Source organism: Erinaceus europaeus, chromosome 5 (genome assembly GCF_950295315.1).
Source record: "Erinaceus europaeus chromosome 5, mEriEur2.1, whole genome shotgun sequence".
NCBI lineage: Eukaryota > Metazoa > Chordata > Mammalia > Eulipotyphla > Erinaceidae > Erinaceus > Erinaceus europaeus.
Window position 1 is genome coordinate 13,234,375 of NC_080166.1, and position 13,748 is coordinate 13,248,122.

Below are 13,748 nucleotides of genomic sequence, written 5' to 3' on the forward strand. Positions count from 1 at the left end.
ACCCAGCCCCGTGACCTGAAGTCATTTACAGTAGAAGCTGTGAGAGTTACCTCGGGATTCTCTTGGATTGGGGCCCTAGTTCCACTCATGAGGTTTCTCCCTCTGCTCCAAAGGCAGAGACCCCTTGGCACCCTCACGGCCAGTGTCAGGCTTCAGTAGATGCATTTAGGGAAGAGGGCGGGTAACACAGTCTGAGCTCTCACCCTGAGGCCTGCTGCCAGTGTCCTGGGAGCCAGAGAGAGGAATAATCAGAGTTCCCTTGATCTGTAAATGGCAAAACTCATCTCTGGCCTCTGCTGAAAGGAAAAGCACTAACCCTGTGTGCGGCACCTGCCCTTGTGTGTTCTGTCTGAGTACCAAAGCTATCACTGTGTGTCAGAAGGGACCCAAAAGGTGGTGCAGTGGGTAGAGCTTTGGACTCCTGAGTTCTCGAGTTCTATCCTTGGGCATTGTATGTGCCAGAGTGATGCTCTGGCTCTCTCTCTCTTTCTGTCTTTCTCTCTCTCCTTCCTGTTCAAGTCCTTACACCCATGTCCAGTGGAGAGGCAATTATAGAAACCAGAACTCCCACCTTCTGTACCCCCAGAAAAAAAAACCTTGCTCATAGTAAGACATGCACTCTACCTGTGAGCCACTCGTCAGTCAAACAGATGGAAGCAGGACCCGCATGGCAGGGGCCCCAGGAATTGTGATGTGGGGAAGAAGGGAGGAATGGAGAAGACAGGAGAAGCGATTAGGAGTATTGTTACCAGCTGGTGATGGGCAGACACTAAATTCAGCCTAAACAGTCATCTCAGCTGTTCCCGCCACTCCGTTATGGGCTAATCGCAGTCAGCATGAGCACTGCTCCCTGCCCGGAACACACAGCGTGAGCACCTTCCTCAGAGCCCCATGAATGGCTTCTGTGTCTAGCTGGCAGTTCCTTCCATATCGGGAGCTCCCTCACAGAAGTTATTGGGGTTGTGGGAGAAATAACCACTTCTGTCCGTCGTCAAATATTTATCCAGAGCTCCATCATATGGACTTTTTGCAATGAACTGACTCCCCCACAGCCCCCCCTCCTCCCTGGCTTCTGGGCTTGCAAAGCCCCAGTGAGTCATTGGTGTTGGGTTGCAGCCTCCCTCTCTGGCTCCCAGAACTCAATGTCTTCATTCAGGGCTGAGAGCAGGGCCTCACAGGGTTCCTCCTGTGACCCATCTGTCGTCCTCGTCCTCGCTGGAAAGAGCTGTCAGTTCTGCAGCACAGAGACCTGTCCCCGCGGGGCTGCTCCACACTGCCCAGTGGGCTCTGTGCCGTGTGCCTGCAGGCTACCTCTGTTTAGCCCACAAGATGGACGGCAGGAAACCCCTGGGAGCCCCTGCTCCTGGGCTTTGTCCTCACTTGTGTCCTCACCTTCCTCAGAGGAAGTTTAATCTGCTTGAAGTCACTCTCGTGCCCTTACATGGAAGAGCAGACAATCTGCTTTGAGAATGACATCCATCCCAGACATGGAAACAGAGCAACTTCTTCTGGGCCAGGCGATAGCACAGTGGCTCTGCAAGAGACTTTTCTGCCTGAGACTCTGAGGTCTCAAGTTCAATCCCCTGCACCACCATCAGCCAGCACTGAGCAGTGCCCTGGTGAAATAATAATGATAAAACAAAAATGTAAAATGACAAACTTCCAAAGTAATTATCAACTAAATGTAAACATTGGGTTGGAAAAGTCATGAGGCATTTTTTTTCTGTAAATCTAAGGTTTATTTACATTATTACTGTTTTGTGATTAATAGTATGTTATGAGACTGTAAGACTCTGCTCTGTAGTTCCAACCACACCCACCACCCAGGTTCCACATCCCCACCCCACCCCCACCTTCCAGAGATCAGCACGAGGCTTACAGTTTGCTTGCTTCTGGTTTTGTTTTGTTTTTTGCAAGTTCTTGTGAATCACATCTCTAGATTCCACATATGAGTGAGACATCCACTAGTTGTTCTTCATCTCTTTACTTGTTTCACTAAGTATCGTCACCTCCAGTTCCATCCATTTTGTCCCAAAGGACACTATCATCTTTTTGAGTGCAGGGTAGTATTCCATGGAATATACACCCCATAACTTCTTGATCCAGCCATCATCTGCGGGTGGGCATCTAGGCTGCTTTCACTGTTTGCCTCTTGTGAATGATGTGCCCCTTCTAACTAGTGTCTCAGTGTCCTTTGGACAAATGCCTAAGTGGTATTGCTGGGCCATAAGGTTATTCCATTTTTATTTGTTTAAGGACTTAATTTTTTTGCCTCCGGGGTTATTGCTGGGACTCAGTGCCAGTACTGTGAATCCACTGCTCCTGAAGGCTGTTTTTCCCCCATTTTTGTTGCCCTTGTTGCTTTTGTTGTTGTTGTTATTGTTGTTACTGATGCCATTGTTATTGGATAGGACAGAGAGAAATGGAGAGAGGAAGGGAAGACAGAGAGGGGGAGAGAAAGATAGACACCTGCAGACCTGCTTCACCGCCTGTGAAGCGACTCCCCTGCAAGTGGGGAGCCGGGGGCTCAAACCAGGATCCTTATGCTGGTCCTTGCACTTTGTACCACCTGTGCTTAACCCGCTGTGCTACCGCCCGGCCACCATTTGAGGACTTTCTATACAGTCTTCCAAAGGGCCTGCCCCAGTGTGCACTCCCACCAGCAGTGAAGCAGGGTCCCTTTTTCTTTTCTTTTTTTTTTCTTTTCCCTTTTTTTGCCCTTGTTGTTCTTCATTGTTTTTGTAGTTATTGTTGTTGTTATTGATGTCATTGTTGTTAGATAGGACAGAGAGAAATGGAGAGAGGAGGGGAAGACAGAGAGGGGAGAGAAAGACACCTGTAGACCTGCTTCACCGCCTGTGAAGCGACTCCCCTGCAGGTGGGGAGCCAGGGGCTCAAACCGGGATCCTTACGCCGATCCTTGCACCTTGCGCCACGTGTGCTTAACCTGCTGCACTACCGCCCGACTCCCCAGGGTCCCTTTTTCTAAACAGCATCACCAGCATCTTTCATTTCCCAGTCTCTTGGTGGAAGCTGTTCTCTCATGAGGCATTTTTGCCTAGAAAAACACATCATGACTTTTCCTACAGCCCAGCAGTAAATATAATCATGCAAATGAATTTGAAGGCACAAAGTAATATATACACTTAAATGCAATACCCGGTGGAAATATAAATATCACAGGTGTCACTAGTTACTACATTTTAAAGTTTATTTTGGATTAAGACAGAAATTGAAAGGGAAGGGAGAGATAGAGGCTGAGAGAGACAGACAGACAGACGGAGACCTATAGCACTGCTTCACTGCTCATGAGATTTCTCCCCTGAAGGGGAGGACTGGGGGCTTGAACCCAGGTCCTCACACACTGTAATATGTGTGATCAAGCAAGTGTGCTAGCCCGCCCGGCCCTTTATTTATTCACATTTCTTTTTTTACCAGAGCAATGCTCAGCTCTAGCTTATGTAGGTGCAGAAGATGCAGCCTGTTACCTCAGAACATAATCGCCATGCTGTCTTCCCCTCTACAAGTTACTTATAGACATAAGCTAGTAACCAGAATAACAAACTTAAATAGAAATGGCCATCGGGGTGGTGGCTCAGCAGGCAGGGTGCAGGACTTGCATGCATGGTCCTCCAGGTTCAATCCTCAGTACTACATATGAGATCTCTCTCTCTCTGTCTCTCTCTGTCACACACACACACACACACACACACACACACACACACACACACACACATCTATTTAAGAGAGGACAGAGAAGAACCCAGCTATCCATGACAGCATCATAATTTCTAAGCACTTCTTTCTGCTGGGAGCTGGGGTTCGGGATGGAAGAATTATTTCCCAGGGGCTGCGAGATGTTTTACCTGGTAAAATAAGGATCTCACCAGGCTGGAGTCTCTGGGTTTGAGAGATGCTGGGTTCAAGTCGTGCCCCAGAGGAAGCCCAGGGTTGGGGTATCCAGGGGAGGATGACTTGGGCTGAACTTTGCCCATCCATTGGTGTGTATGTCTGGAGGCAGGACAGCCTGAGAGAGACATAGCCCCTTCTGATAACTGTGCCTGTGTGACATGGAGAATCGAGACCCCAGAGTAAACTCTTCTAGAGGGACTCACAGTCCTGATTGTGGGTGCAGTCCTGGAAGACAGGAGGATTTGGGGGCTTTCATGTCTTCACTGTCCCCAAATACATCTCCTGGCTTCCTTGCCTCTCTGTGGGACCATGTAGTGGGTCCTCTTGGATGGGTAAAAATTGACAGCACCCAGAGAGCCCCATGGAGGGTGGGCAGGGCTGTGGGGTCTCTCCTCTCTCAGCACCAGGCACAGAACCCAGGGAGCCCCATGGAGGGTGGGCAGGACTGTAGGGTCCCTCCTCTCTCAGCACCCTGCACAGCACCCAGGGAGCCCCATGGAGGGTGGGCAGGGCTTTGGGGGTCTCTCCTCTCTCAGCACCAGGCACAGAACCCAGGGAGCCCATGGAGGGTGGGCAGGGCTGTGGGGGTCTCTCCTCTCTCAACACCAGGCACAGCACCCAGGGAGCCCCCATGGAGGGTGGGCAGAGCTGTGGGGTCTCTCCTCTCTCGGCACCAGGCACAGAACCCAGGGATCCCCATGGAGGGTGGGCAGGATTGTATGGTCCCTTCTCTCTCAGCACCCTGCACAGCACCCAGGGAGCCCCATGGAGGGTGGGCAGAGCTGTGGGGTCTCTCCTCTCTCAGCACCAGGCACAGCACCCAGGCAGCCCCATGGAGGGTGGGCAGAACTGTGGGGTCTCTCCTCTCTCAGCACCAGGCACAGCACCCAGGCAGCCCCATGGAGGGTGGGCAGGGCTGTGGGGTCTCTCCTCTCTCAGCACCATGGAAAGCACCCAGGGAGCCCCATGGAGGGTGGGCAGGGCTGTGGGGTCTCTCCTCTCTCAGCACCAGGCACAGCACCCAGGGAGCCCCATGGAGGGTGGGCAGGGCTGTGGGGGTCTCTCCTCTCTCAGCACCAGGCACAGCACCCAGGGAGCCCCATAGAGGGTGGGCAGGGCTGTGGGGTCTCTCCTTTCTCAGCACCAGGTACAGAACCCAGGGAGCCCATGGAGGGTGGGCAGGGCTGTGGGGGTCTCTCCTCTCTCAGCACCAGGCACAGCACCCAGGAAGCCCATGGAGGGTGGGCAGGGCTGTGGGGTCTCTCCTCTCTCAGCACCAGGCACAGCACCCAGGGAGCCCCATGGAGGGTGGGGCAGAGCTGTGGGGTCTCTCCTCTCTCAGCACCAGGCACAGCACCCAGGGAGCCCCATGGAGGGTGGGCAGGGCTGTGGGGGTCTCTCCTCTCTCAGCACCAGGCACAGAACTCAGGGAGCCCATGGAGGGTGGGCAGGGCTGTGGGGGTCTCTCCTCTCTCAACACCAGGCACAGCACCCAGGGAGCCCATGGAGGGTGGGCAGAGCTGTGGGGTCTCTCCTCTCTCAGCACCAGGCACAGCACCCAGGCAGCCCCATGGAGGGTGGGCAGGGCTGTGGGGTCTCTCCTCTCTCAGCACCAGGCACAGAACTCAGGGAGTCCATGGAGGGTGGGCAGGGCTGTGGGGTCTCTCCTCTCTCAGCACCAGGCACAGCACCCAGGGAGCCCCCATGGAGGGTGGGCAGAGCTGTGGGGTCTCTCCTCTCAGCACCATGCACAGCACCCAGGGAGCCCCATGGAGGGTGGGCAGAACTGTGGGGTCTCTCCTCTCTCAGCACCAGGCACAGCACCCAGGGAGCCCCATGGAGGGTGGGCAGGGCTGTGGGGTCTCTCCTCTCTCAGCACCAGGCACAGCACCCAGGCAGCCCCATGGAGGGTGGGCAGAACTGTGGGGTCTCTCCTCTCTCAGCACCAGGCACAGCACCCAGGGAGCCCCATGGAGGGTGGGCAGGGCTGTGGGGTCTCTCCTCTCTCAGCACCAGGCACAGAACTCAGGGAGCCCATGGAGGGTGGGCAGGGCTGTGGGGGTCTCTCCTCTCTCAACACCAGGCAAAGCACCCAGGGAGCCCATGGAGGGTGGGCAGGGCTGTGGGGTCTCTCCTCTCTCAGCACCCTGCACAGCACCCAAGGAGCCCATGGAGTGTGGGCAGGGCTGTGGGGGTCTCTCCTCTCTCAGCACCAGGCACAGCACCCAGGGAGCCCATGCAGGGTGGGCAGGGCTGTGGGGTCTCCTGTCTCTGTTTGACGCTCTTTCTCTGAAAGGATAAAATATGCTTTGCAGAGCAGGGCTCCTCCCCACAGCTGCCTCTCAGGCTGCACTGTGCTTGCGCCCTGCAGGAGCCGGAGCGGCAGTACGTGCACATCGGCACCATGGTGGAGTTCGCTTTTGCTCTGATGACCAAGCTGGACGCCATCAACAAGCACTCCTTCAATGACTTCAAGCTGCGTGTGGGTATGTCCTGCCGACTGACCGGCCCTGGGGCGGTAGGGGAGACAGAGGAAAAGGTGCAAGGAATGTTAGGGTCTCTGTGACTCTTGTGTGCAATTTAGGAAATAATAATAATAACCACTGTGGTTAGACTTAAGCTGCAAGCAGTGAGTTTAGCAAGAACACCTGGGGTAGATCTCAACCCCTTTCTCTTTTCCTTTATTGGGGGATTAATGGTTTACAGTCGACAGTAAAATACAGTAATTGTACATGTGTAACATTTCTCAGTTTTCCACATAACAATTCAATTCCCACTAGGTCCTCCTCTGCCCTCATGTTCCAAGACCTGAACCCTCCCCCCACTCCAGAGGTTCACTTTGGTGCAGTACACCAACTGCAGTCCAAGTTCTGCTTTGTGTTTTCTTAATTTTCAACTTCTTTTTTTTTATTATTATTAGTGAGTTAGTAATGATCAACGAGAATGTGGGATAAGAGGAGTACAGTTCACACAGCTCCCACCACCAGAGTTCTGTGTCCCATCCCCTCCACTGGAAGCTTCCCTGTTCTTTATCCCTCTGGGAGCCTGGACCCAAATTCTTTATGGGGAGCAGAAGGTGGGAGTTCTGGCTTCTGTCACTGCCTCTCTGCTGGACATGGGTATTGGCAGGTGGATCTACACCCCCAGCCTGTGTCTGTCTGTCCCAGTGGGGAAGGGCTCTGGGGAGGGGAGGCTTCAGGACACATTGCTGTAAAGGTAAGAAAAGAGCAGATGAGATTTGGGGGGTCTTCATTTTGGAAGGAGCTAGGAAGTCTATTTTAGGTATATTCCAAGGGGCCCGTGACTTTACTAATTTTTTCTGAGTCCCACAACTAACATGCAGGTGGGCCAGAGGTATTGTCTGCAGCCTCCTCTTCTTATCCTTCCAGCTGGAGTCACCCCTGAAGGTGGACCTTACACAGCTGTCAGTCACGTCAGTAGCTGATTGAAACCCCTGGCTTCAAGTCCCTCCCCCCCATTATCTGAGGAGCTTCTAGAATGCACCACAGGCTGTAAGAGGAGTCTAGGTCTCAGTGATGCAAAATATGCACGTCTTTGATATTTTCAATAGTCTGCCTTTCCTTAAAGTGAATCAGAGCTATTAAAAAGGATGAAGTCACCTTCTTCGCCTCATCTTCAGTGGTGCTGGAAGGAATCCTGTGAGGTGAGATCAGCCAGAAAGAGCAGGATGAAGATGGGCTGATCTCACTCAGGGACAGAAGTGGAGACATCAGAGCAGCAGGGGAAACACCAAGCAGAACGTGGGCTGGGTTTGGTGTCAGTAAAGGACTCTGGGATGGGCGGGCTTTCAGGTCCTGGTGATGGTGGAGGAGGACCTGGGCTGGGGTGAGGGGTGGTTTTGAAGAAAGCTGGTTAATTCTACACATGTACCAACAACTGTATTTACTACAAACCATTAATCCCAATTTAAAAAAGCACAATTTCTAGTAAGTTCTCCCCTTAGTTTAAATGTGATTTTTTTAATATTTTTGTTTACTTTAATGAGAGATATTTAAAAAAAAAAAAAAAGACAGAGAAAGACCAGAGCCCTGCTCAGCTCTGGCTGATGGTAGTGCTGGGGATTGAACCTGGGACCTCAGAGCCTCAGGCAGGAAAGTTTTTTGCAGAACCATCCTGCTGTCCTCCCAGCCCTTCTACAGGATTCTAAGATCTGCTCTTGGTAATCAGGGAAGTGGACCAGTGAGCAGAGTGCAGGACTTGCATGTGTCAAGTGATGGGTTCAGTCCCCTGCACTGCTGTGTGCCAGTGAGAGTCTGTCTATGTTTCGCTGTCTCTTCAATAAATAAATAAACGTTAACTGAAAAATGAAAGGAATTCTGCTCTTTTCAGAATTTGCAAACAAAATGTGAGGTAAACCCTTAAGGCAGGAAAATTTTTTGAGTTCTGTAAATAGCAAAGGGATTATGAAGAGTCTTCAAATTCTTCTTCTGCGTCTTTCTCCCTGTCTCCCCCTTCCCTCTCAGTTTCTCTCTCATTTTTTTTTCTTTGCTTCCAGGGTTATCACTGAGGCTTAGTGCCAGCACTGTGAGTCCACTGCTCCTGGTGACCACCATTTCCATTTTATTGGACAGGACTGAGAGGTGTTGAGAGAGGAGGGGACATAGGGAGAGAGAAAGAGAGAGACCTGCAGACCTGCTTTATTAGTCAGTTAATTTCCCCCAGGGTTATTGGTGAGGCTCCCTGTCTGCACTGTGACTCCACTGCTCCTGTGGCCATTTTCTCAATTTTTGGGGGGGAGGGGATAGGACAGAGAGAAAAATTGAGAGGGGAGGGGAAGATAGAGAGAGAGACAGAGAGACACCTGCAGACCTGCTTCACCACCTGTGAAGGGACCCTTCCCCACAGGTGGGGAGCTGGGGGGGCTCGAACCCATATCCTGTGCATGTCCTTCAGCTTTGTATTGTATGTGCTAAACCCAGTGCTTCACCGTTTGTTTCTCCTCTATTTCTGTCAAATAAGAAGTAAAATAAATAAGATAGAAATAAAGTAAAACAAAATGAAATAAAATTATTTGAAATAAGAAGTCTTCAACCGGCCCTCAGTCCTGCCACCCCTTCTGGTTTCTGAGGAAGCCCAGGCTCAGAGGCCGCCTGACCTGGGCGCATTTTTGCAAAGGCTCAGTCAGCCTCTTGAGCCTGCTTTCTGCTCTGCCGTGGTGTATGGCGCCACCCGGTGGCCGTTGAGTGCAGCGACCGCGGCAAGGAAAGGGGTCCTACTTGTCTTGGCCAAACAAAGGTGACTGGGTTCCTTCCTAACATCCTAGCACCCCACCCACCTGCCACGCTGCAGGCGCGAGGGTTCACGGAGACCCCCACATGGGGCACAGCTCTCAACTATGCAGAAATTGTCCCCCGACAGCAATCAGGCCAGAGTCTTCCCCTCCTCCACCCCCAGCTGCTGACCAAAGAGAGGTGGCCATCAGGCCGGGGGCAGAGGACACCGAGGCCGCCACTCAGAGGCCAGCAGGTGACCCCAGGACACCGTGAACCCCATGACAGAGAGACAGCAGATCCTCTGGGGGACCAGGTGGTGGCGCACCTGGTTGAGCACATGTGTTATAGTGAGCAAGGACCCGGGTTCAAGCCCCCGGTCCCCACCTATGGGGGAAAGCTATTTGAATGGTGAAGCAATGCTACAGATGTATCTCTTTCTCTTTCCCTGTGTTTTAATTTAATTTTAATTTTCTTTATTTATTTATTGGATAGAGACAGCCAGAAATCAAGAGGGAAGGGGATGGCAGAAAGGGAGAGACACCTGCAGTACGGTTTCACCACTAGCAAAGCTTTTCCCCTGCAGGTGGGGACCGGGGCCTCAAACCCGGATCTTTGTGCACCGTAACATGTGCACTTAACCAGATGCATCAGGCCCCTTCGTTCCCTCTCTCTCACCCCTTCCCTCTTGATACCTGGCTGTCTCTATCCAATAAATGAATGAAGATTATTTTAAAAAACAATTTTAAAAAGTTATCACTTGGGAGTTGGGCTGTAGCTCAGCGGGTTAAGCGCAGGTGGTGCAAAGCACAAGGTCGGCATAAGGATCCCGGTTCAAGCCTCCGGCTCCCCACCTGCAGGGGAGTCGCTTCACAAGCGGTGAAGCAGGTCTGCGGGTGTCTGTCTCTGCCCCTCTCTGTCTTCCCCTCCTCTCTCCATTTCTCTCTGTCCTATCTAACAACAACAACACCAATAACAATAATAACTACAACAACAATGAAAAACAACAAGGACAACAAAAGAGAAAATAAATAAATAAAATATTTAAAAAAAATTTTTTTTTAAGTTATCACTTAATTTTGTTTATTTTCTTTTTAACCAGAGCTCTGCTCAGCTCTGGCATATGGTGGTGCAGGGGATTGAACGTGGAACTTTGGAGCCTCAGGCATGAGAGTCTGTTTGCATAACCATTATGCTATCTACCCTCTGCCCCAAGAGTTATCACTTAAAACAAAATTTAAATGCAGAGAGGTGTGCCCTCCCCTGACCACTCCCGACAACTCCTGATTGCTTCCAGAGACTTCAGAGCAGCCGAGGGCAAACCACCCCCCACACACACTTTCTCCTCCTCCGCCTCCGCCTCCTTCTTTTTGTCAGCATTTTTACAATTATACTTTATTTTTATTAAAAGTTTTAGGTTTTCGGAAATTTTAAATAAGAGGTATAGGATTTCATACACACCCTCACCGCCACAGTTCCACCTAGTAAATACGCAAATACATAAACGTGAAGAAATGTGTGTTCACCTGTGTAGCTATCACCCTATGCACAGACTTCACAAGTCTAGCACTTGCATATACTTTGTTTTTATTTTAATGCTTTATTTATTTATTGCATAAAGACAGAAATTGGGAGGGAAGGTGGGTGCTAGTGCCCACAAACCTGGGAAACCTTTGGGAGGTGTGTGTGTGTGTGTGTGTGTGTGTATTATTGTAATGTTTTTAATTGGACAACTAATGGTTTAAAGTCAAGAGTAAGTGCAGTTGTTAGTATATGTGTAAAAGTTCTCAGTTTTCAGAGCTGGATGGTGGTGCATTGGGTTGAACACACATGTTACAGTGTGCAAGGACCCGGTTCACTGTAACACATGTTACAGTGTGCAAGCCCCCAGCCCCCACCTGCAGAGGAGAAACTACGAGTGGTGAAGCAGTGCAGCAAGTGTCTCTCTGTCTCTCTCCCTCTCCGTCTTCCCCCTTCCTCTCAATTTCCGACTGTCTCTATCCAGTAAATAAAGATAATAAAAAAGTTGAATAAGAAAAATATATATATTTTAATTCTCAGTTTTCTGCAAAACACTCTTCCCCCGAGCCCAGGGCCTCCTCCACCATCAGCACCAGGATCTGAAATTCTCTCCACCCACCCCAGAGTCCTTTACTTTGGGGCAAGACACCAAATCCAGTCCACTTTCTGCTTGGTGTTTCCACTTCTGTTCTGATTTCTCCATTTCTGTCCACAAGTGATATCTTCAGCCTCTTTCTGGCTGATCTCACTTCACAGGGTTCCTTCAAGCTTCATCCAAGATGAGGTAAAGAAAGTGAATTCATCCTTCTTTACAGCTGAGTAGTATTCCACTGTGTATCTAGACCACAGCTTTCTTAGCCACTCATCTGTTGCTTCCAGGTTTTGGCTGTTACAAACTGTGCTGCTGTGAACATAGGTGCACACACATCTTTTTGGATGGGTGTGTTTGGTTCCTTAGGATCTATCCCCAGGAGAGGAATTGCAGGCCCTTCTGAGAGTCCAGACTGCTCTCCACAGGGGCTGGACCCACAGACAGACCCCATCAGACATTTTCAGTGACTGTTTTCTGCTCCAGAGTCCCCTGAGCCGGGCTCCCGCACCGCAGCTGTGATGGTGGAAGGGACTCACACAACGTGGCTGGTTCGGGCACTCGCTCTCACTTGACCCCTGTGAACCCAACTGTCTCGCAGGCATGAACCACGGGCCTGTCATCGCCGGTGTCATTGGAGCACAGAAGCCCCAGTACGACATCTGGGGCAACACGGTGAACGTGGCCAGTCGCATGGACAGCACCGGCATTGTGGACAAAATCCAGGTACTCCAGCCAGCTCCGTCTCCCGGGACGCCTGCCGTCTTGGGCATTAAACCCGAGTATAACAGCCACCTAGCACAGCAGAAGGCAGGGGGCTGGGTGGTGGTGCAATTGCTTGAGAGCCCACAGTACCGTGTGCAAGGGCCTGGGTTCAAGCCCCCGGTGCCCACCTGCAGAGGGAAGGCTTCCCAAGTGGTGAAGCAGGGCTGCAGGTTCCTATCTCTCTTTCTTTAGTTTTCATCTTTTTTTAACAGTTGTGTTTATTTATTGTTGATAGAGACAGAAAGAAATTCAGAAGGGAAGGGGAGAAGAAAGGGAAAGAGACAGAGAGATACCTGCAGCCCTACTTCATCGCTTGCGAAGCTTCTCTCCTGCAGGTGGGGACCGGGGGCTTGAACCTACAACCTTGCACACTGGAATGTGTGTGCTTAACCAGGTGCAACGCCACCTGGCCCTTCTGTCTTTCTCCCTCTCTGCCTTCCCCTCCCTTCTCAATGTCTCTCCATCCTATCGGATAAAAAATAATAAATAAATAAGTTTAAATAAATAGAGGTGGCAACCTGGGGCTCCCAATTGACCCCACATGTCACCGCGCACAAGGACCCCCGGTCTCCAGCTGTGGGGGAAGCTTCTCAAATGGTGAAGCTTGGCTGCAGGTGTCTCTCTGTCTCCCGCCCTCACTATCTCTCCCCTATCTCTAAAAATCAATAAATAAGTGAACTAAATATGGAGCACAACTTGCATTTCGTTAGCCTTGGGCCCCACTTGGCCCCAGCTTAGGTGGGATTGTCCAGAGATGGAGCCGGGGCTCTCCAGCTTGCAAGTCCTTTCTCGGCATACTGGGCTGTCTCCCCAGCCCCTTATAAATGGAGTTTCTTTGCCTCTGAGCATTGACCCAAGTTCTGGTGCTGCCACTCTGGGGACAGTCCTCTGTATCCACTCCCAACTCCACCTCATTCTCTTATCGTTCCTGTTCCACATCCCTGTGAAACCTGCCATCCAGTGGTGGTCTTTGCTTTCCTGCCTTATTTCACTTGGCATTGTCACCTGCTATTTCGAGTTCTGCACCTTGTCGTATTGTTGACGGCAGAGTAGTATTCCACTGCCTCAATTCTGATGCACAGCTTCTCCAACCAATCATCTACGGACCAGCCTTTAGGACACGTCCACATTTGGGGAGCAAGCACATTGTTGTTTTTTTTTCATTAGTGTTGTACAAAACAACAAGATCACAGAGGAGTAATCCCACACCGTTCCCACCACCAGCGTTCTGTGTCCCCGTCCCTTCCATTGGAAGCTGCAGTGGTTCTCCCAAGGTCTCAGATATGGGTTGACTATTATTTCTGTCACTATCTATATTTATAGGTATTTGCTCCTTTTCCCATGGTCCTGGCTTCTCTTCCTTTCTAAGTCACACCCACACCGGTGACTACTTGCGAGTGTCCTTCCATTTTCCTCTCTCTCGCCAGGTCCTGAAGGAATTGGAGTTCAGAGCCCTCTGGGCATCTTCCCCAATGCTTCTCCCCCTTCTGGGAGTATGGAGTGAAATTCCTTTTTTATTAGTAATTTAATACTGATTTACAAAATAACGGGCATAATCTGCAGTGTTCCCACCACCAGAGTTCTGTGTCCCCATGCCCTCCATGGGGGATTTAAGCGCGTCTCCCAAGGTCACAGATACGGGCTGGCTACCATTTCTGTCACTATCTACCTATCTATCTCTCTATATTTTTTTCCATTTTGTTCTACTGTCCTATTTTCACTTCCTTTCT

At 50.9% G+C, this 13,748-nt stretch overlaps 1 protein-coding gene across 5 annotated transcripts in view; it reads left to right on the forward strand.

Moving 5' to 3' along the window:
- Positions 1 to 13,748, forward strand: part of ADCY2 (adenylate cyclase 2) — a 289,600-nt gene that overhangs the window by 275,036 nt on the left and 816 nt on the right. For all 5 annotated transcript variants that reach the window (XM_060191138.1, XM_060191139.1, XM_060191140.1 and 2 more), the window contains 2 exons: positions 6,284 to 6,398; positions 11,855 to 11,979. In XM_060191138.1, coding sequence (XP_060047121.1) covers positions 6,284 to 6,398; positions 11,855 to 11,979 — 240 coding nt within the window. The remainder of the gene's footprint in view (positions 1 to 6,283; positions 6,399 to 11,854; positions 11,980 to 13,748) is intronic.